Genomic DNA, 24,366 nt, shown 5'->3' on the forward strand with positions numbered 1-24,366 from the left:
GTGAAGACTAGCGAGGGGGTGATATTTGATGTGTGTGCTGAGAAATCATCCCTGCGTTAGCAAGAGAGAGAACCGAGCGTGTACACCCAGCAACAGCTTTTCAGGTCGAGGGTGCGAGCGTTAGGTCTAGGTGTGGCAGAGGAGACAGCAAGGAGGATGTTGAGCAGTGTGAACTGAGTGGGGAGAACAAGGTGACTGGGAAATGTGGGTTGAAGTCACAGAGATTGGGCTCTGATGAGAGACGAGGAGTGATCTATACAAGGGGTCAGACAGAACTGACCGTGTTCCCGGGAAAGCACAGAGGACAAGCATGGACACTCCTGCTCAGCTCGTCTCCTGCCTTAACCTGTAGGAGATGGTGGACTCTGGGAACTAGTGGCCGTCGTGGAGATTGAAAGTATTTCATTACCGACACAGGATTGGTGAGATACAGATGCTTTCAATGTTTTGTCCCGGCCAACTTGAGAGTTGGCACCAAACTTCCATCCCGTTTGGTGCTTTGCATGAGTTATATTTCACAGCCCTAGGAGATAAACGGTGCCTTTGTCTTAGAAAAAGGGATTGAAGCTCCTATTATTTAAGTATCTCTTACTGTCTTACTGTTATCTCTGTTGCTGTGATAAAATTCCCTGAACAAAGCCACTTAAAGGAGAAAGGGCTTATTCAAGCTCACATTTCAGGCTACTGCCTGTCATGGCAGGGAGGTGAAAACAGCCAGAGCTCCAGGCACCGAGCACATCGCATCCACAGTCAAGAGCAGAGAGGAAGTGGTGTCTGTATGCCAGCGCTCAGCTACACTCTCCATTTTACACAGTCCAGGAGCCCTGCTCAGGGGCCAGTCCTGTCCACGATTAAGATGCCATCCCTCATCAGTTAAGACAGCCCTCGTGGATGTGAGGTTTCTCAAGTCCTCAGGTGCCCAGGTCCCTCACAGAGCTGCATATTACTTATGCACATCCCTCTGTGTACCTCACTTCTCCTCTAGATGATGAGTGTGTCAGGACTAAAGTCTGTGTTAGGAAGATGTCTGTTTGGGATGTGCTGTTCAGGAGGCAGGGCCAAGGAAAACGGTCTGTTCTCTTTCGGCAGGTACAAGTTCTCCCCAGTACTTTATTTTGATCCATGGTTGGTCGAATCTAGCAAGGGTGAAGCTCAGTGACCCAGCGCATCAACTGGGTTTTGTGCTCAGTCTAAATAACTCCAGATGCTTCTTCCCGACGCTTGCTTGTCTCTGAATGTGCAGTGTTACTGTTAGAGCATCTACGTCCTGACCAAAGGCCTAAGTCCGTGTTACAGCACAGGAATCCATGTCCACCAGGATCCCTGCCCTGCCTGGCCCCACATAAACCTGAAGTTGACTGCTGTCCTACACACACGCGCACGCACATGCGTGCACGCGCGCTCCTGTATACATATTAATATGCACATACACACATACATGTATACTTGGAGTTGCTTACTAGACTTACGGAGTTCAGATTATAAGGCAGATGATAAGAGATGTAGGAGTTATTTAAAAACTACAAAACCGGCTTGGGGGAAATCACCTCTGACCAAGTGTGGGTAAAGAGAGAGAAAAACTGCTGGCCGTCCTTAAGGTGGGGCTGTTTCAAAGTTCAGCAGTTCTAGGAGCAAAAGGAAGCAACAACTTAAGAAATGAAGTAATATGTAAGGTAGACACTAAACCATGAGACCAACGTCACCCAAAGTTTGCCACATAAACGCCAGTAAAATTTTGTGCTACTTATTCTAATAAAGGATTTAGCAGACGTTCTCGAACAATCGACTTCCTCTGCACAGATCTGAATGCTGCGTGTAGTACTTCCTTCCCGACTAACTGCTGTTATTCTGAGGGTAGATGGCCTGTGGGAGCTCTGAACACGGCCATGTGACACTTGGGCTCTTTCCAGTCATTACAGTGGCATCAAGTCCTTCAGTAACTGCAGCATGGAGGATTTTTCCGATTTTATCTCAAGTCAAAAGTCCCATTGTCTTCAGAACCAGCTGAGGCTCCAACCGACTTACAAGGCGGAAGTCTGTGGGAACGGCGTGTTGGAAGGAGACGAAGTCTGTGACTGTGGAGCGCTGGTTAGTGCTGCTTCAGGAGGGTGTGGCCAGAACCCCGGAAGTGTTCATCTATGTTGTCCCCCTGTCGGGTTGCGTCATTTCTCACAGTCTCTCTTCTACAGAGGCCTTGGCAAGGGACATTCGGACAGGCTCAAGGGTGAACCAATGTCTTGGCATATGGTTCACTGATTGGTAGATTATCCACGCAAATACATTTGCTTTCTAGTCCACCCTTATTGGTATACAGTTGACAGTGAAGAAATGGTGCACAGTTACCATGTGCATGGCATATGAAAGCCACCACAGCCAAGCCTGTCAACTCACATCAGCAGGCTTCCCCCCCCCCCAATACAGGATCTATGTGTAGCACATGCTGGCCTCAAACTCAAAACAACTCTCCCCCTGTTTCAGCTTCCTGAGTGCTGGGATTGCAGGCTTGAGCCATCTTGCCTGGCTTATGAGCTCACTATCTCCCCCCTGCCCCTCCTCACACCCCTCCCCTCCCCTTGTTCCCCGTTCCCTCATCTCCTATTAAGAATTGGGATGTAACTGCTAAGCAATTTTCGAGTGCTTGGCCTGAACATAATTTCTTGCAACAGTACAAAGTAAACAGTCCCTGAAATTCATATTAAGTATCTCTTACAAGGATTTTGTCTTTATTTAATTTCCATTGCTAAGATAAAATGCCCTGACGAAAAGCAACTTAAGGGAGAAAGGGTGAGCTAAAATAAACCCTTCATCTGCAAACCCTCCTAGAGTGGAAAGACTCTCAGAGAGTGGTAAGACTATAATTCCTGCCACACAATCTCTCTTTTCTGTCTCTTCTGTAAGAATTAGGGTGCCACCTCTTAGCAAACTGCAAATGTGCAATACAATCTGTTGACGACAGTCACACTCCTGAACATTAGACCTCCAGAGCATATTCATCGGGCTTATCGGCACGTTACATCCCTGGACCCCTGTGTCTCCATCCCTCCTTCCATGCCCTCTCCATTCTCATTTTTCAAATGAGCCATTTTGAAGGTCATTAAGTTCCATCTTTGAGTGACTTCCCAAGAGGAAGTCCTTCTCTTCCTCCTGGGCACGCCCTTGCCCAGCCTTTCCCTTAAACTCATTTGCTGTTCAGAAAGACAGACTTGAAGCTTTCACTGTGAAGTAAAAAAATATGGGAGGCACATTTGGAGTTTGGTCATGGAATCTTATTGGCTTCTTACCAATATTTAATCACCAATTTAAATTCAATATTTAAATCAAATTTTTTTAAATATACCTATAACCCACAGGGAGTTTTTTTCCAAACCAAATAACTCTTACATAAAACTGTGGGGCTAGAGGGGAAAAGAAAGCTAGAATGAGGGTAAATGAGATAAAATACAGAGATACGTGAAAGGGAAATAAGTTGTTGTCGCGGCTGCTGTGGAACCTGGAAGCAAGTGTTGGCGATTTTCTGTGTATTGGCTGCGGTCACCGGAATGTGCCCCTCGCAATAGAAAACTTGCATTTCTGATGCTTAAATGTGTCCAGTTTCCTCTCCTGGTGCTGTGATAATGTACACTGACGAAGTAACTTAGAAGAGAAGGGTTATTTCCGAGTTAGTCCATCACTGCAGGGAAGTCCATCAAGGCAGCAGGAACCTGCAGGGGCTGGTCATATTCATGGAGAGCAATTGCTCACATGCTTACTCATGCAGTACAGGACCCACACCTCGGGAATGGTGCCACCCACAATGAACAGGTCCTCCCACAATTGAGGTAATCAAGACATTCCTCTACAGATATGCCCACAGGCCAAACTGATCTAGACAATACTTCACTGACACTTTTTTCCCCAGAAGAGTGTGTTTTTAAGAAATCGTTGCCTGATACCTGAGTTTTTGCTTCATTTGGCTTGAGTGGAAACACATTGAAACTCCCCACTCAAATTTGACAACAGTGTGTCTTAGCTTCATGATGTTATGTAATTGAGATCTAACCACTGTGCTATTCCCCTCCATGTAGATGTCAATGTAGTGCAGTACAGGACCCATACCTTGGGATGGTGCAATGTGTGCAAGACACAGAAACATTCCCTTGCCCTAATGAGTGTCTTGCTGGAAGTCATTCCAGACAACTGACCTCCACAGCTGATTCTTGTCTGCTTAAGGAACGTTTTCCCAACTTAACCATTTCAAATCCCTAGGGTTTAAAACTGTGTGTGCGTGTATGTGTGTGTGTATCGTCTAAAAAGACCTCTCCTTTCTTATGTTTACTTACTAACCCTAATTGTCAAAGCTATTAAAACAGACCCATAGAGCATAAAATAGAAGCCATGAGTAAATGACACAAAAGGAACAACTTTAGTCATGTTCAGATACTAATTTTTAAAAATTAAAAATGAAGTAAACTGCTAGATGTGGTGGTATGTGCCTACAATCCCAATACTCCAGGAGGCAGGGATGGAAGCTGCAATATCAGGCATTCAAGGCCAACTTTAGCTGAATGCCTTTGAGGCCAGCATGGACTAATGAGAGTAAGTCTCAAATGAAAAAAATGAAGGGGCCAGAAGAATGGCTCAGCAATTAAGAGTGTTTGCTGCTCTTTGGGGCCCTAAGTTCAGTTCCCAGCACCCACATGGTGACTCACAACCATCTAATTCCAGCTCAAGGGATCTGATGCCCTCTTCTGGCCTCTGTGGGCACTTACACTCATGTGTCATAGGCACAGGCACATGCACACTCTTGTGCAAACATACAGAAACACAGACACACACAGAGAATTTTTTAAAAAAGAAAAAAGTCTTTAAAATGCCTATAATCTATTATTGAGACATGTATTATTAAGGCTCAAACATGTCACATAAGACCTAACCATAGCTTCTGTTTATCCTACATCTGCTATTTATTTAGCCTTTGTCTACAAGAGCCAGAGCCCACCTCACTGACTTCACTGTGATGGACCCTATGGTATCAGAGGATTATATCCCCGACATAGCAAGCTCTGTCCTAGGAATAGAAACAAGTAGGATGTAACGTTAGTCAGCGGATCAATGTCTGCGGGGTTGGAAAGACGTGACTCGGTTTCTTTTTGCTGTTTGTGGATGAGAAAGACAAGCATCTATCTGCAGGCTATATGATATGTTGCCATTAAAATGTCTGTCCAGTGTGAATGGATTCAGGAAGACTTTTCAGGCATGTGGTTTGCCTTTCAGGGCTGTGACGATAACCCTCCACCATGCTGTAATCCTAAGACCTGTGGCCTGTCAGACAATTCAGCTTGTGCTAAGGGACCGTGCTGTGATAATTGTCATGTAAGAGCCTTTTCTTTCTTTTTACTTTTTTAAAAAGATTTTTTTTTCTTAATTTTTATGTGTATAGGTGTTTTGTCTGGGTACCATATGTGTACCTGGTCCCACAGAGGCCAGAAAAGAGTGTAGAATCTCCTGAGACTGGATAACAGATGGTTGTAAGCTGTCCTGTGGGTGCTGGGCTCTGAACTTGGGTTCTCTGGACAAACAGCCAGTGCTCTTAACCATAACCACTGAGCCATCTCTTCAGACCCAAGCTTTTTCTTTTAAAGAGTGTTGACATTAGTATTCTTTTTTTTTACATTTGTCAATGGTTTGTTTTTATATTACAAGTGTTACCTATTATCATTTTCAAAATTAACTTGCAATTTTTTTCCAAATTTACTATATTTCTTTTTTTTATTCTTCTCTCATGCAATACACCCTGCCCGAAGTTTCCCCTCCCTCCATTCCTCCCAGTCCCCTCCCAACACACACACACACACACACACACACACACACACACACACACACACACTTCCCCTCCCCCCAGATCTGCTCCTCTTCCATTTCCCTTCAGAAAAGGGCAGGTTTCATGGGGATCTCAACCAAATACGGCATAACAAGATACAATAAGACCAGGCCCAAACCCTCATATCAGCGTAGGGCAAGGCAACCCAGCGGGAAGAAAGGGGTCCCAAGAGCAGGCAAAACAGTCAGAGACCCCCCTACTCCCACCAAAGCTAACAACCGTGACGTATATGCAAAGGACCCAGTGCAGACCCACGCGGTCTGTGATTACAGCTTCAGTCTCCATGAGCCCACAGGAGCCATGCTTAGTTGAGCCCCGATTGATTCCATGGGCCATGCTCTTCTGGTGCCCTCCACCCCTCTGGCTCCTACAATCCTCCCTCTCTGTCTTCTCGGGGATTCCTTGAGCTCCAAGGGGAGGGACCCAATGGAAGTCTCCAGACATTTCCATTCTTAAGAAAACAATTTTAAGTCTTTCATTCTATTTGCATACATTTTCCACCAGAAATGTCAGAAAATTCTTAGCAAAATCTTTCAACCATGAAATTTTAAGTTTTAATATTTCTATAGTATTCCAAACATTCATTCCTTAAAAATTAAAACAAGAATGTATGGGTTGTATGAAATGGCTGAAATAGAAATATTGTTTCTATTACATGTCATTTATAGTGAAAATGTGCTACAAGCAGCACATTTTAGTTTAATAGTGTGTTTTTATTATTTTTACATTTCATATATATATATATATATATATATATATATATATAAAATATATTTAGATCATTTCTCCCTCCTCTCTCCAACTCCCCCCACAACCATCCCACCCTCTTTCTAATTCATGGCTTCTTTTATTTAATTATTGTTGTTACATCTATATTTACATGTAAATTAATAAATATATACACGCAACATGCTGAGTTCATTTATTGTTGTTTGTATGTATATTGTCAGGGCAGACCACTTGGCGTTGGACAATCCGTTAGGTGGCACATCCATCCCTGGGGCAGGCTGACTCCCCCTCTCTCAGCTGCCATTAGTTGCCTGCAGCTCTTCATCTGGGGCGGCTCCTTAAGAGGTCACCTATCCGTGCTGGTGGGTCAGTAAGAGCATGCATGTCTGCATGACCTCCGCCATGCACAGGAACAGTTTGTAGAGCGCCTCTCTGCTTCTCTGCTGCCTCATTGAGTGTGATTCCCTTCGCCCCATCAGGTGAAGACGAAAGGGCAAGTGTGCAGGCCTGCCACCGGGGAGTGTGACCTCCCGGAGTACTGCAACGGCACGTCGGAGCTGTGTGAGGAAGACTTCTTCGTTCACAACGGGTACCCGTGTGCAAACAGCCGGTGGATCTGTGTCAACGGCTCGTGTCAGAATGGAGCAAAACAGTGCCGCGATATTTTCGGCAGTGGTACTTTCAACCGTTTGGCTTTCCTGCTCAAGCCTTTTCTGGGTGCTGGGAAGAAGTAGATGGGTTTGTGTGGTTTTGTCTGCGGTCCTGAGAATTGCGTTCAGGGCCACGCCTGCCACACATGGTCTCTGCTCTCCACCACTGGCACCCCCAGCCCCCCACTCCCCTTTCTGCTCATTATTTCTGAAGTCGTTGCTTGCTAAGTTTCCTGGGCTAGCCTTGAACTCACTCTACATCCCAGAGAGGCACTGACTTTGTGATTCTCCTGCCTCAGCTCCCCAAGTAGCTGAGGTTACAAATCTGAACCCCCAGACCCAGTTAAGAAATAGATGACAGGTGATACATTTCAAAGTCCAAGGAAGAACACTGAGCAATTCATTCAAGAAATGCCCTCCCTGGACCCAGAATACTTGAAAGGATCCTGAGTGAAAATCCCTCTTCTGAGTAGAGAAAGGAGAGTGATTTTATTGCCAGTTACTAGTGACTCCACAGCCATGGGGTTTCCGTGTTTTCTGAGAAACCAGAACCCACAATGCACTGCTTTTCTCTTTCTTTAGTTTTTGTTTGTTTGGTTGGCTGGTTAGTTGATTTTTTTTTTTTTTGGTTTTGTTTTTCTGTCATCATAGTGTGCGTGAGTACGTGCGTGCATGTGTGCGTGCGTGTGGTGTATTCATACAGGTGTGCGTGTGTCACGTGGGGTTCAGAGAACAGCTTTCAGGATCCAGTTCCCTCTTCCCACTGCAGGTAGGTTCTGAGGATTGAGCTCAGGTCTGATTTGCATGGCCCAACCGTGAACTTCTGTTTAGTGTTCTCTGAGTTTCTTAGAACAATGAACTAAGTGGTGCATTATCACACAGACCTCAAAACTCAAATACATACTTATATCTATTCATCTAGGATCACTTCCATTTCTATTTTTGGTGCTTTTGGGGGACTTATGTATTTTTATTTTATGTGCATGAGTGTTGGGAATCAAACCAAATTCTTTACTATCTCTCCTGCCCGTCTATTTCTGGTACTTTTTTTTTTCTTGTAGATTGCATCCTTTGTGATATTTCCCATGTGTATGTCAAGACACTTGCACTGTTAGGTTAAGACAGCCAGCCGTCTTTGTTCTGTTATTCCTAGTGAAATCGCAGAGTCGTAGCTTTGGTTGAAGGTTGCTGCCCCTGCCTTCCCTCCTCCAGGGCTGCTGTTGAAAAGGCCTGTCTCTGCACTGTGCAGCCTGCAGAGGCCACCAGAGGTTGTACTCCACCAGACCTCAAAGGCGAGGCCCGCTGTCTGGATTCCTTTGCTGTTTGTTAATAATTGATATTCACTGGGCTTCAGTTAGAATTTGGAGAAGGTTGTTCCCATGTGTCTCACCCGTGGGCGTCCCGGGTTTTTCAGCTGTGTGCTTTGAGGTGGCAGATGTGGAGCCATGACGCAACCAAAGCCATCTCTCCATACGCTCATCTCCTATCTTGCCCGGGTTTACTCTCAGGAGGAAGCTGGGAAGAAGCCAACAGTGTGTGTGGAGGATCTAATGGTGTCCCTGCAGCTATGAGATACTCAGATTCTGCCTGCTCTCTGGTCCATAAGCAACAGTTTGCTGCCCCCACCAAGCTCAAAATCCGCATTTCTTACCCACAACAAACTTGGCAAATGACTTCTGAGATAGAATAAACCATTAACTTTGGTTCGGTGGCGTCTCTAGGCAACTCCGATTGAGTGCCTAGTGACCGCACCGGCTGCTGTTGTGACGGGCCACTTTCCTCCCACCAGGCAATGCGGTTGTCAAAAGTCCCAGTCAGAGGTTTCAAAAGAGTAGAGTGGATGGAGGTTGAAAATAGAAACTGTTGTCTAGGTAGTTTGGGTCTTAGGAGAATTGAAGCTAGAAAAATCAGAGGTGAAAGTAGTCGGTGAATAGTTTGGTGAGAAGACATTTATGCAAATAAAAAGCCCACCTTTATCCAGCAGTAAGTCAATTATTTGTTTAAAAAAAAACTGCCTTTCTTGCTTACATGTATGGGGATATTAGCATTACATATTAGGCATCATGTTTGAAATGGTTTTGTGCCTTCGTCCATATGCCTTTACTTTCAGTTTTATGTGATGCTTGTATTTTGTGTGGTATACTCTGAACCATTTCAGAATTTTGAAAGCATTCATGACCCATTCTAATGCAAAGGACTGAACATTCAATGCAGCTAGCACTTTTTTGTTTAACTTCCAGACTCAGACTTCGGCACAAGCGAATGCTACAACGAGCTGAATTCCAAAACGGACATATCTGGGAACTGCGGTATCAGCCCTTCGGGATACAAGGCCTGCGCACCTAAGTATGCCTTAAGACATGTGACCAGACCCTGCCACTTTACCCTTGAAAATGTCACTAGTTACTTTCATATGGAAGCAAAATAACGCCTGACCTGTTTCATCCAGTGACAGATGTCAGGAATGCAGAAAGAGCTCCCTGCCGTTTCCCACACACCCGGGCTCTTGTCACAGTTGAACTAATTTGGCTGTGCCTGAATTGTTCTCTGTCTTTTGCCACTCAGTGTTTTATTTCTATGAAGGTCCACTCATCAGCCATAAGCATTCAACTTTTAAAACTTTGGATGCTGTCTCCTTAATTTTACAAAGAATGGACATGGCATACTTTTGTTACTCTGGTACTGGAGAGCAGTGACAGATGGACCTCAGGGACTCCCTAGGTGAGCTCCAGGTTCATTGGGCAGCCCTGTCTCACAGAACGAGGTGGAGAGGGATAGATAAAAAAAACACCTGTCATTGACCTATGGTCTACTATACACATGCGCACACACAGCTAGACCATCACACACACCAGGTACAAACGCTTATACAACACACGCACAAAGTGGACATTCTTCTTTGGACTTCCCTGTTTGTTTGTTTGATGTGTATGGATATTTTGCCTGCATATGTGTCTGTGCACCACTTGCATGCCTGATGCCTGGGCAGGCTAGAACAGGGGTTACCGTTGTGAGTTACCCATGTGGGTGCTGGGAATCAAACTGAGGTCCTCTGGAGTGCTCGTAACAATTGAGCCATCTCTCCAGCCCCAGGAATGGACATCCTCTATAGAGTTAAAATTAAAATACAAGGAAGGGAAACATCAGTGAAGAACCTCTAAGGCTGGGACCAGGGGCTCACCAGGAATTTAATACACGGTGTTCCTGACATACGGTGACACACGGCAGTAAGCTAGACATCGTACCTCAGGGCCGCCTGAAAGCACCTGGGTTTAGGCACCCTGGAGACTTCCCAAGGATTTGGGCTTGTGGGCGTTTTGTTTTGTTTTGTTTGAAAGACTATCATGAGAAGATCTTTGCTGGAAAAAAAAAAAAAAAAGAATGTTTGCATGAAGTGGTGGTAATTCCGTGTCTATGTGTTTTAATAAATCCTATATGTGAAGAGGGAACATTAAAATGTTAAGGCTAAGGCTGTGATTGGCAGAGAAGCAATGGTCTGTCACACTAGCTGGGTGATGGAGTGATTACTGAATGTGTGGCTTAAACAGTATGCATGCTGTATGTGTGTGTGATTTGCTGGAAGTGCCAGTCTTGATTCCGTCTTTTGTAGTTACAGATTTGCTCTGTAGACCCATGTCTCCCTGTGCTTTTTATCATAGTTGTGCTTCTTCCTGAAGAACTCAACCTAGATCATTTGGGTGACCCCCCTCAGTTATTAGCACCCTCTGCCTCACTGAGATTGCTGGTCTCAAAGTGGTGCCAGCCGAGGCACCATTCCATAGTTCTCTGTCTACATTCTTACTTGTCTGACCAACAATCCTCATTTTTATTATTATTCTTCTGTACCTAATGTCTCTTTATTTATTTATTTTGGGGGGGGAGCTGAGGACGGAACCCAGGGCCTTGCACTTGCTAGGCAAGCGCTCTACCACTGAGCTAAATCCCCAGCCCCTAGTGTCTCATATTGTTTCATTGTGTTTGTGTTTTTCCCTGGGTTTTTCTGCACTGCCATTAGGGTATTATATGCTTTTATTATTTTATTGCAATAATATGCATGACGGACGATGCTTTTTGGATGTGGATTTCATTATCTTATCAGTTGTTAAACCGAAATAGGAAATCCAATTGGACTGGTAAGCAGGCCAATCGCTCATTTTTAAAAGTTAGAATAAGTTTGGATTTGACTGTGTTTAAGGGCCAAATACAGGTGAAGAAATCACAAATGGTAATCTAGCTTCCTGAAGAGTTCATAATTAATTTGTTCATTATTGTTAATAATTCAAGAAAGACTCTGTGTGTATTAGTCAAAATTGATTGCCAACTCCAATGTTTAATTTAAATCTACTTATATCTGAAATGATATTAAAATATTTCTCTATTAAAATAATGGCTTTCATTTATCTGTAAATTATAGTGACCGGAAGTGTGGGAAATTAATATGTAAATACAGAAGTGACAATTTACTTAGAATAAGATCTGCCACTATAATTTATGCCAATATAAGTGGGCAAATCTGCGTTTCCCTGGAATATGCCCCTCATCATAAAGAGAGCCATAATATGTGGGTGAAAGACGGAACTGTCTGCGGCTCCAACAAGGTAGGTGACCTCTCCCCAGCAGCTCCACTGCTGTGTGGTGTGATCTCCTCTCCCCAGCATTCCCAGGGTGGTGTGGTGTGATCTCCTCTCCCCAGCATTCCCAGGGTGGTGTGGTGTGATCTCCTCTCCCCAGCATTCCCAGGGTGGTGTGGTGTGATCTCCTCTCCCCAGCACCCCCACTGTTGTGTGGTATGATCTTTCCTCAGGAACTCCTCAGTGTTGTGTAGTGTGTCCTTATTGATATGTATGCCTGGTAATGTGTTCTCTCAAAATGTAAGTATGCAGTCAACAATGAAGTTTGGAAAATAAGGACAAAACTCAAAGAATGAAATAGAAAAAAGCCACCAATCCTGTGCAGCAGCTGCTGCTATGGATTCTCATTGACTGCTTTGTGCTTTTGTGGAAGTCACACAGATTCCCAGAAGAGACCATCAGGTGGTTCACCCACTGAATTTTGTTACATTTTCAGAATGTTACAGAAAGAGAGCACTTCTGATGTGGTGAATTATCTTTCACTATAATTATCCTTAAATAATGGTGAAAATAAAGATTCCACAGAGTTAAAAAAAAAAAAACAACCTAGGCAAATCTAATTTTTGTTTTGTTTATCTTTATTCATTCATTTATTTATTTATTTATTTATTTATTTATTTATTTATTTATTTATTTGATTTTTCGAGACAGGGTTTCTCTGTGTAGCTTTGCGCCTTTCCTGGGACTCACTTGGTAGCCCAGGCTGGCCTTGAACTCACAGAGATCCGCCTGCCTCTGCCTCCCGAGTACTGGGATTAAAAGTGTGCGCCACCACCGCCCGGCGACCTAGGCAAATCTAATTAGCATGTGATAGTTAGTTTTAACTGTCAACTTGCTACCTGGGAAGAGAGTCTCAGCTGAGGAATTATCTAGACTCTGTCAGTCCAAAGATGTCTGTGGGGGATTGTTTTGATTGTTAATCGATGTAGGAAGGCCCAGCCCTCTGTGGGCAGCATCATTCCCTAGGCAGGGGATCCTGAGCAGTGTAAGAGACGAGAACTCTATCTAGCTGAGAGTAGAGAAGCTATTAAGCAAGTAGGCCTGCATGCATTCATTTCTCCCTGTTCTTGATTATGAGTGGGATGTGACTAGCTACCTGAGTTCCTGCCCTCAGGGATGGATTGTAACAAGAGGCCATAAGTCTGGTAAATTCTTTCTGTTTCTAAGTTGCTTTTGGTCAGGGCATTTTATTACAACAGAAATGAAGCTAGAATATCACGTATCTAACACACACTTAGGATTTCCATTCTCATGTACATTACCCTGTGCATACGATAAAAAGATCTCAGGCTGGATCTCTCATCATGCCTTAGGCATACATTATCAACTGCAGTACCCAGGTTGTTCATTATATCCATAGATTTACTCATCCTCCATCATCCTTCACATCTGCAAGCTTACATGACTTCTCTGCATCTTCTTCTCATCACCACTGGCCTCCTGTCAGCTTCTACAGCCCTCCTTGTTTCCACACATAAGGTCACAAAGTATATGCCCCTCTATGTCTGTGTGATGTCACTTAAGTTGTGATGCATCCGAATTGTCTAAGTCAGAATTGCCTGACTAATATCCCATTTTATGGGTAGAATGAAGACAGACACAGGCATAGATAGACCCACAATTTTGTTTTCCAAATGAAATATCTCCAATTCTATCTGTATATAAAAATAGTATGTTGTGCACTGTATGTATACCATTAATTCCAAAGAAAACACGAGAGAAACAAATCCAGCAGCAGGGATGTTGCAGGAGCTCAGTTCACCTGTGCGAACAGGCTGTTGTGTGGCTGCTGTTGCCCTGATCGTGAGTTCTGCAGGTGGACTGTCCAGTTGGGATTTGAGGTCATGAGGTTTGGGTCATAATATTTTTATGGCAGTGTCTGAGGAAATGGGAGACCAAAATGTCAAAACAGGCTTTCCTCTGTCTGAGATTATGCGAACAGTCAAGCGGGTCACAGTCCCTCATTTAGTGGCAAGGATGACAAAATGAATGAAAGAAAAATAATGCTGCAAAATCACAGCCCAGACACTGGACAGCTCGATGGCACTCCTCCCAGTCTCTTAGACTTTGTTCGCTTTCCTGGTTTGTTTTTCTCCGTTCCTTAGACTCTTTAGCCTCAAACCCCCTGTCTGCAGGTTCATCCATGTCCCGACATCTGCTGCTCAGCCCATGCAGTGAAGTTTTCCATCCCCTTAGTCTGTTCTCTAGAAGTTCTGTGTGGTGCCCTTTACCATTTGACCTTTGTTCATAGTCTTCCATTCTCACGTCACTGCCCTGCTTTACTCTGGTCCGTCATCTGTATTTCCCCTAGGGGTCTTTGAGAATGCTAACATATCCATGTGACGCTCAATTGGTGTCCTTCCAGTGACAGGGCCGTGTTTTCTCATTCCTTATGACTTTTGTTGTTGCTGCAAATGAGGTATCTGAAAAAATCTCCTGCCTCTTCTGGTGTTTGAAGATTGGCTCAGTATTGAGAACGCTTCTGTTAGTCGTTTTTATCTCATTCTTACATAATAATTATCTATATTACAGGCACAATGTGATATTTTTGAAACATTGTAAATACTTCTGCAGTGATCGCATCAGAGTAGTCAGCATATCTATCTTTCAAGCATTCATCACTTATTCATTTATCTATTTGTTTATTTTGGTTTTTTTTTTTTTTTTTTTGAGACAGGGTTTCTCTGTGTAGCTTTGTGCCTTTCCTGGAACTCACTCTGTAGACCAGGCTGGCCTCGAACTCACAGAGATCCGCCTGCCTCTGCCTCCCCAGTGCTGGGATTAAAGGCATGTGCCACCACCACCGGGCGTATTTATCACTTTTTATTTGACATTTGTAACATGTCATACATAGCTCACTAGTCACCATTTTGTTCTGCACTACAGCACCCTTTCCTTTTTTTTTTTTTTTTTTTTTTTTTTTTTTAGTTTTTTTGGTTTTTCGAGACAGGGTCTCTCTATGTAACAGCTCACTCTATAGACCAGCTGGCCTCGAACTCACTAAGATACTGTAACATTTTACCTGTTAGTAAACCTTTCTTCAGCTGCCTTGCCCCCACCCATACTGCATCCAGTCCCTCAGAACCCCAGAACTCTCTAATTCTGTTTGGATTCACATAATGATGACCTCACAAAATACCCTATAAGCTCTTCCGTGTTCCGTGTTGGCAAGGTTGCATTCTTTTTTTTTTCTGTGGCCAAATAATCATTTCAATATGCATTTTTAAGTATTATTTGCGATAATTTATAATTGGTTGATTTTTAATAATTTGTAATAATTACATTGATATATTTTTCTTATGCAGCATATATACCACATTTTTTCCACCTATCTATTGGTGGCAGTAAATCAGCGATATCACTTGGCCATTATGAATAATAATGCAATAAACAGGACAAGACAGTGCAGGTGTCTCTTCAGCAGCCTGACTTTATTTTCTTGGGGTGTGTACCCAGCTGTGGGACTATTGGAGCCCAGAATAGCTCTAAATCTTTCTCTTATCGATTTATTTTGAGGGCTTCCCACACACTTTGCATAAGAACTATACTGATTTACGTTTCCACCAGTGGTGCTGAGGGTCCCCCTCTTTGTCACACCCTTGCTGGTGTGTGTTTTGGGGGTGTCGTTTTTTTTGGTTTTCTGTCATTTTGTCAATAGCCAGTTTAACTGGGATAAGATGGTATTTCAAGGTGGTTTTTAATCTTAAGAGAGTATGGAATGCTTTTAATTAAGTAGTGACTCTAGCTGGCGTATCAGTTACCTTGTCCATTCCAGGTTTGCCTGAATAAGGAATGTGTAGAAGATACCATCCTGCAATACAATTGTACACCAGCACAGTGCAACAATCATGGGGTAAGTATCAGAGGAGAGTGAGGAAGGGAGCCATTGAAACCGCTCAGGAAAAGCAGGGGCTGAGTCCCTCTCCTCCCCCCCCCCCCGCCTGCCGCGCCCCCCGCCTGCTTCCCTCCTTCCCAAATAATAAGCCACACAGGGAAATGGACAGTATCTTACGTAAACATTAGTTTGCAGATCTCCTGGTGTAAGCGAACCTGGCTGGCTGTCTTAGCCTGTGACTTTATGCTGTTTTCAGGTATGTAATAACAAGAAGAATTGCCACTGTGACCCCACATACTTACCTCCAGATTGTGTAAATACACAGGATCAATGGCCCGGTGGGAGCATTGATAGTGGCAATCAGCAGCGAGCTGAGCCGATCCCTGGTGAGTCTTCCTAACAAGGAGAAAACGTAATTAACACACTGTGGGACAGAGGAGGCGAAGCGCTTGCCTCACAAACACAAGGACTGGAGTTGGGTCCCAGAACTCACATAGAAATGCTGGGTGTGGTGGTACGAGCTTGGAATTCTGCCACTCGGGAGGCAGAGACAGGAGCCACTCTAGATTAATTGGTAACCTTCAGGCGAATGAGAGACACGGAAGGTAAGGTATTGAGAAACTGAGGAAGACACTCAGTTCCATCCACCTCTGGAACACACACACACACACACACACACACACACACACACACACACAAACTGAGAAGGTTACTAGGAATGTTAAGTAGGTCAGTTTACAGTAACCATGACAAGGTCCAAAACAGAAAAGTCTGCCAAAAAGACCCATGGGTGTGGTCTTAGTGTATTTTTTTTTAAAATCTAACACTCAGAAACTCACATTGAAAGAATCCTGTCTTGTGAACTGGACGTGGTCAGAAGAAGTACATATGTTTTTGGCTCCTGTCTACTACCAACAAGAAACAGGCTGACAAAGCCACCCAGGTGCGACCAGGAATTGTCAACCAAAGGGCAGTACCAAGAAAACAGAGTCAAAAGTTCTCTGGAATTTTGTGGTTATGGCTAAAAAACCCATTACAAAAACAAAACAACAACAACAACAAAGAAAAAGCAGGAAAACAAAATGTAGATCCAGATGCTTTCCAGGGTAAATTGAGACACATTTTTACAAGGAAGAAATTACACTTCGAACAGTAGAAGGGAAGTCCTGTGAACTGCTTTATCATCTGAGGAAAAGATAACCCTGCTAACAAATTCATGTGTGCAAACTAGAAACAACAACAAAATCACCGAAGATCATCTTTATAAATGCACATATAAAAACCTTTAACCAGAAGCTAGTTCGTAGTGTATTGTTATCTGTATTCAAAAGACAGTGGTGGCGCACGCCTTGTATCCAGGCACTTGGGAGGCAGAGGCAGGTGGGTCTCAGTGAATTCGAGGCCAGCCTGTTCTACATAGTGAGCTCTGGGACAGCCAGGACTGTTACACAGAGAAACCCTATTTCAAAAAACCAAAAAGAAAGAAAGAAAGAAAAAGAAAGAAAGAAAGAAAGAAAGAAAGAAAGAAAGAAAGAAAGAAAGAAAGAAAGAAAAAGAAAGAAAGAAAAAGAGAGAGAGAGAAAGAAAGAAAGAGAGGGGGAGAGAAAGAAAGAAAGAGAGGGGGAGAGAGAAAGAAAGAAAGAAAGAAAGAAAGAAAGAAAGAAAGAAAGAAAGAAAGAAAGAAAGAAAGGGGGAGAGAGAAAGAAAGAAAGAAAGAAAGAGAGAGAGAGAGAAAGAAAGGGGGAGAGAAAGAAAGAAAGAAAGAAAGAAAGAAAGAAAGAAAGAAAGAAAGAAAGAAAGAAAGAAGAAAGAAAGAAAAAGAAAGAGAAAGAAAAAAAGAAAGAAAAAGTTAAAATTCCAGATCAGGGTTAAGGATATAGTTTAGTGGTAGATAGCTTAGACAGCATGTAATAAGACCCTAAATTCAATCCCAAGTACCACCATGAAGGTAAAAATCCATACCAATGGGTATCTACTATAAGATTGTCAGTCAATTCACTATAGCAACAAAACACACCAGAAAAAACGGCACTCATTGCTATGGTGATATTTTATTTGTACTGAAATGTGATTTTACTTATATGTTAATAAATAAAGTTACCTGGGGGTCAGAGCTAATAGCAAGCCATAGCAGAAGTCTGGCAGTGGTAGCACACACGCCTTTAATCCCAATCACATGACAGGCAGATCTCTCTGTGTGTTCAAGGATACAGCCAGCATGGAGACACACGCCTTTAATCTCAATACCAACCATTGAGACCTAGAGGTCTGTATAGACAGGCTGTGATGAGGAGGTCATGTGGTTGGGTTTACAACCAATGAGAAGGCAGAACAGAAAGTCAACAAAAAGACAGATACACAGGAAGTAGGTCTCTTTCTCAGGGGAAGGACAGCAGCGGCAGCGAAGGGTAAGAAAGGGTTTTAGTCTCAGCTCTTAGCTACTGCTCTGACCTCTTGGGCTTTTAACTATGCATTTGGCTCTGTGTTTCTTATTTAATAAGACTGTTACATCTACACATTGCAAGGTATTTGACACTTACTTACTCCTGAGGATTTTGTTGTTATTGTTGCTATTTTGTCTTGAGACACTCTTTAAAGTAATCCAGAAGGATTTAAGTTTGAGTAAGGCATGGCTTTCTCACTGTTCCAAATGACCAGCCTTTCCTGGAAAAGCATGGTTTCTTTTCCAATAAACTTCATGCTCATGAAAGTTGTACAACAGGACTGTATTTCAGTTTTCCCATCTTGTTTTTCAGTTTGTTTACAGCAGGTCCAACAAACAACCATGTGTCACTGTGAATTCTCAGATGGAGAAGCGTGGCTGCCCGTGTGTGGTGGTTTGTATAAGAATGGCCCCCACAGACTCCTGTGTTTGAATGCCTGGCCTATAGGGAATGGCACTAATAGGAGGTGTGGCCTTACTGGAGGAAGTGTGTCACTGTGGAGGCAGGATTTGGGATCTCAGAAGCTCATGTCAGTCTCCTACTGCCTTCAGATCAAGATGTAGACCTCTCAGCTCTTTCTCTAGCACCATGTCTGCCTACACGCTGCCATTCTTCAAGCCGTGACAATAATGGACTGAACCTCTGAACTGGAAGCCAGCCCCAATTAAATGCTTTCCTTTATAAAAGTTGCTGTGGTCATAGTGACTCTCCACAGCAATAAAAACTCTAAGATACTGTACTTTCTAGAATGACTTAAACTCGAAAGTGAGGCTTTTGTCCTGATGTTTTGATGGAGCTATATAAAGACCAACAGACTTGAAGAAGTTTCTGAAAGTGTTCAAAGCCACTTTTAGAAGGACACAGCACCATATACAGGCCATATAAAGGTGCTGTGAAGGAAACACTATAATGTAATCACATACCTTTAAAAGCAAATTGTCCCTCAATAAAGCCAATTGTGTAACCAGAGTTATCATGCCATGCTGTCTTTTAATACCAATTCTGTGACTTCCATGGCTGACTGGGAACATGCGAAGAAGGTTTCTTCCTCTAACCACACCAACCTAACCTGAAGAATTCAGTGGAGTCACTGCAACCATGATGGCCTCCCAGCAGCAGGTGCCAGCCTTTTGCATGAAGCACAAGAGAGCACAGGATCCCACAATCCTTTGTCATTTTTAATCATGTTGTCCTTTCAGCAACTTGTTATGGACTCTATCAGTGGGTACCAGACCAGCTTGGCTATGGCCCTTTGAGAGACCCCAGCCTCTCAAACTAAGGACCCTATCAGCAATGAGGACTCTCAAAAGAAAGTTACCACCCCAGCTCAATGTGTACAGTGCTGGACCACCAACAAAGACCTCAGGGATTTGCTTCCTCAAGGGCAGTTGCCCCTGACTGCCCAAGTTCAGGTGCCCAGAGTCATATGTGGACTAGGAGCCAGACCAGAAATATAGAGGAGTCAAGATCCTTGACTCTGGTGGTGCGGACTGCTGGTGTCATTGCACAGGTTTTGAGGAGACAGCAGGCAGGAAGGAGACCCCAGACCCCGAGAAGAAGCTAAGGTGGGACAAGGGGGTCCCTGAGGACAGGACAGGGAAGCCAGATTCTCTGCCTTTCACCCAGCCATCAGAAAAGGAATGACCTCACCCTTTGTGCCCAGACCCAGAAAGGGGAAAGGGAACTGGGAGATGTCTGTCTATGCTGTTGGAAGAGTGTGTGGCTTGCTTGGACTCCTAGTTTTCTCTGCCTCCTACTGCTGGATCACAGATGTCCTCCACCATGAGTCGGTCCATGAGGTGTTCTTAAAACAGCGACTAGTACAATCCTCGATGCTGCAAAGAGAGAAAGAGACAAAGAGACAGAGAGACAGAGAGGGAGAAAAGAGAGACTGAGATTGAGATTCCTCACCTGCCACAAAGCAGTGAATAAACTACAGAGAATGATCTGGTCAGTTTGATAAAAGATATCAAAAAATTGAAAACGACACATTATATGATTAGCAATATTTGTTTTCCCATAAAATTAGGAGCAAAACAGTGAACTCTGACTTACTATATGTATTCAGTATGTCCTAGGCTTTAAACTAAGGAAAGAATAAGACAGGAACAAAGGACTAGAAAAGATGACGTAATGTTGCTTTTATGTGTGTGATACAATTAATCACAGAGAAAATCTTAACAGATTTGAAGAAAATAAGGCACTTCTCAAAGGTCTCACTGTGTAGCCTCTGGCTGGCCTGGAACTACAATGTGCCAGGTTGGCCCCAAACTCCAGGGGATCCTCCTGACTCTGCTTACCAATGTTGCAATTAAGGCATGCAGCACCATGCCCAGTATATATTTTTTTCTAAACAACTTGCTCTTTTTTATTTTAAATTCTGTGTATGTGTGTATGTTGGGGCAGGGGGTATATGCATGTGAGTACACGTGCTTTCAGAGACCAGAGTGTTGGATCCCCTAGCTGTTGTGAGCCAAACAATATTGATGCTGTATGAAGTAGACCATTGATCTAAATATGAAATCTAAAACTATGAATATTCTGTAAGGACTCTTTGAAAAAACAGCTTGTAAGAAAGGGCATGAAAACATGTTGATTTTTTTTAAAAACATAATTTAGACCTAAAATATTATGTACAGCAATTTTGTTTTTTTACCAGAATAAGAGTTTGAGAAGTCCTCACTGGTAACAAGGATCAGACTTCAATTCCTTCTGTCTATATCACCAGACAGAGACTACCTGGAATAGAAAAGTCTCCAAGGCAAAACAAAGAGCATGGGCTGGAGCGATGGCCCAGCTGTTAGTTAACAGCACTGTTGCTCTTTCAGAGGACCCAAGTTCGGTACCCAGTAACCACATGGTGGCTCACAACCATCTGTAAATTCCAGTTCCAGAAGATCCAACACCCTCTTCTGGCCTCCTCAGCCACCAAGTCACACACATGGTGCACAAACATACATGCAGATAAACACTCATGGACATGAAATTTTTTTTAAAAAAAATCCCTTAGAAAGATACATACAAGAAGAAAAACAAGGGGCAGGACGTTCTCACAAGGATTTGGAGAAGCTTAAAGGTGGGTGCTCTGATGCCATTATGTTGTTTACATTATATACAATTGATCATATGTAATTATAAAGTTTGTATATGAAATTGTAACTATAAAGTTAAAGTCTTTTAAGTAGTGTAGTGCATTTGTTGCAATGGTCACAGCAGCAGCAGCACACAGCAATCTTGTCGCTGTAGTCCTAACCGTTGCCTTCTAACCCCTGGCACTTTTCTTTGCTAGCACGGTTCCGCGTTGTAAGCCCTTATATCCACAAGCCTGTGCGGTGGCCATTCTTCTTGATCATCCCTGCCTACATTGTGATCTGTATCCTGATCGCCATAGTGGTGAAAGCCTGTACCCAGAGGAAAAGATGGAGGACCGAGGACTACTCAAGTGATGAGTGTGTGGATTTTGCATCTGTTTCCTTACCTTCATAATTAGTTGGTGTCATGGATTATTAACGGCATCGAGGCAGATATAGCTAGTAACCCAGATTTAATATTTGTTCTTTGTGTGGCAATTGAGTACTTAATACATTAATGATTAATAGAATGAATAATCAGGTTTTTTTCAAACATCGGTTTTTAGTCCTATAAAAATTTAGTGGGTATGAAAGTGCCACAGCAATATCTGTTGCTGTTTGTGCTACTGAGAAAAAACAAAACAAAACACAACCTTGGGCCTCTTTAGGGTTGAAAGCGAATGAAAATTACTGTCTCACACTTACTAATATTAATTATTAAATATATATAAAATGTTGCTTAATTTTTACGTTTCTCCATTGTAAAAAGTTTTTATATGTTATTTTGAAAAAAATGACAAAAAATTTCAGGGAAGTAGTTTTTCCTTTTATTCAGTTTTAGCTTTTTTTTTTTTTTTTTTTTTTTTTTTTACATAAATGAAGAACTAAGCAGCCAAAGGTGAAAGATAACAAATTACCTAGACTAATATGACTAAAAGACATGACACCAGGCTGGTAGCAAGAAGATCAGGAGTTCAAGGCCAGCCTGGTCTACATAGCAAGTTCCAGCCCAGCCCTGAACGGCATAGTGAGACTCTGTCTCAGAAAGAAAGCACAGGAGGGTGGTATGACTGGGGAGATAGTCCAGTGGCTTAGGTGCGTCCACACAAGCTGGAGTTGAGCCCCCAGCACCCACATGAAAACTGGGCAGCCAGCATGCACCTGACACCCCGCCCTGTGGGACGGAGACTGGCTCCCTCTCTAGTCCACGCTTGGCTGTCTTTCTTACACAGCCCAAGCTCACCTGCCTAGAGATGGTGCTGCCCGCAGTGACCTGGGCCCTCCCATATCAAGACACTCTCACAGGATGGCTATAGACCAATCTGGTGGGATTCCCTCTTTCTATGTGACTCTAGGTTGTACCAAGTTGACACAATAAAAAAACCAAACAGGCCATGGGGGTGGGGCAATAAAGCAGTAAATTAAACAGCCATGAATGAAGGTGAAGATGAACAGCCACAAAGGCTTACAGGCAATTTAGCCATTTAGAAATGTTAAGAAAAAAAAATGTTAAGAATGTGAGACTAGGCTCAGCCTGGAAATGTTGCATCACTGTCTCTAAGGGATTGTCTCTGTCTCTAACCATTTAGGCAATTTGAAAGTGAAACTGAATCCAGAGACTAGTCTGACAGCAAGGATTTCTACAATGTCAAGGTAAGTCTCCAACATTCCAACGGAAAGAGGGAGGGAGGAAGAGAAATGAATGAGACATAAAGAGTAGTAGTCATATAGTTCTGTAGAACACAAACAACTACTGACTACTTTGCAGTGTTATAATTTGTATCAATAACATGAGAATGTTATACATGATATCACAATTTATCACTGAAAAAAATAACTCAGTCTTGAAGGCATAAAGTCCTGAGTTCTGTTGGCAGGACCCAAACTGAAAGCTGGAGGTGACAGCAGGGCCTGTAATTCCAGTACCGGAGGGACAGAGACAGGCAGACTGATGAGCCGAGGCTTGTGGCCAGGCCAGTCTGGCTGACAAGGTGGACAGCACTTGGGAGACAAGAGCCAAGGTTGATCTCTGGGCTCCTCATGCCTGTGCACATGTGTGCATGGGTACACACACACACACACACACACACACGAGTACACAAGCACACACACACACACGCACACACACGAGTACACACACACACACATACACACATGAGTACACAAGCGCGCGCGCGCGCGCGCACACACACACACACACACACACACGAGTACACACACACACACACACACACACACACACACACACACACACACACACACACGAGTACACACACACACATGAGTATACAAGCACACATGCACACACACACACACACACACACACACACACACACACACACACGAGTACACAAGCACACATATGCACACAATTTCTCACAAGAGCCAGACCTGGCGGTGCCAGCCTGTAATCCCAGCTTTTGGGTGGTGCAGGCAGGAGGATCAAGAGTTGGAGTTCATTCTCTGCTACATAGAGTTCAAAGCCAGCCTAGGCTACATTAGACTCTGTCTCAAAAAAAAAAAAAAAAAAAAAAAAAAACATTGTTTTTACATCCTTTAGAATTCTTGAGTTCAAATGTTGGTCAGAGTTAAAGAGGCTTGGGTCCTCCATCATCATGGGGCCTTCCTAGGGCCTTTGTTGACCCACCATGGTTTAATCTGGTTAGCTCTATGGGTGACTCTTCTCCTTTATGTGATCTTTCAGAGTAATTCTCTTCAGTGGACAGAAAAAAAAGTGGAAAAGAAAAAAATGTGCATTATCTAATTGCCTGGAAGTCAAGCCTGCATATTATGGTTTCCATCTGGCCAGAAATCATCTCTCTCCATACACATGTATGATACATATATGTGTATATAATTCCATAAATGATCTACTTGTAAGAAATATATGATTATGAACTGTGTATTATACTTTGATATTTTACCCTATTTCTGGTAGCCAGTAGGCATAAGTCGTACTATCTAGTAAGCATGTTACAGGGGAGGTTATAATAAAATAAATGTGGTACCCTGACTCAGGTGTGCCTACCCTCTGGGTTCAGAGCACAGCGGTCATGCTGTCATGGTGTGGTCGATGGTTCATAACCAGCCCAAAGACACTGCTCCTAAGATTCAGAAGACACTCTAACATGGTGTTTGTAAAAGAC

At 43.3% G+C, this 24,366-nt stretch overlaps 1 protein-coding gene across 1 annotated transcript in view; it reads left to right on the forward strand.

Annotated features, from left to right (window-relative positions):
- LOC114707322 (disintegrin and metalloproteinase domain-containing protein 2) overlaps window positions 1-24,123 on the forward strand; it is a 49,675-nt gene extending 25,552 nt beyond the window's left edge. The window contains exons 12-21 of the mRNA XM_028890035.2: window positions 1,911-2,088; window positions 5,254-5,352; window positions 7,069-7,264; window positions 9,480-9,585; window positions 11,654-11,837; window positions 15,646-15,723; window positions 15,962-16,091; window positions 21,439-21,598; window positions 22,810-22,873; window positions 23,925-24,123. Coding sequence (XP_028745868.1) covers window positions 1,911-2,088; window positions 5,254-5,352; window positions 7,069-7,264; window positions 9,480-9,585; window positions 11,654-11,837; window positions 15,646-15,723; window positions 15,962-16,091; window positions 21,439-21,598; window positions 22,810-22,843 — 1,165 coding nt within the window. The 3' untranslated portion in view covers window positions 22,844-22,873; window positions 23,925-24,123. The remainder of the gene's footprint in view (window positions 1-1,910; window positions 2,089-5,253; window positions 5,353-7,068; window positions 7,265-9,479; window positions 9,586-11,653; window positions 11,838-15,645; window positions 15,724-15,961; window positions 16,092-21,438; window positions 21,599-22,809; window positions 22,874-23,924) is intronic.
- The last annotated feature ends 243 nt before the right edge of the window (window positions 24,124-24,366 follow it).

This window comes from Peromyscus leucopus, chromosome 9 (assembly GCF_004664715.2).
Source record: "Peromyscus leucopus breed LL Stock chromosome 9, UCI_PerLeu_2.1, whole genome shotgun sequence".
Taxonomy (NCBI): domain Eukaryota; kingdom Metazoa; phylum Chordata; class Mammalia; order Rodentia; family Cricetidae; genus Peromyscus; species Peromyscus leucopus.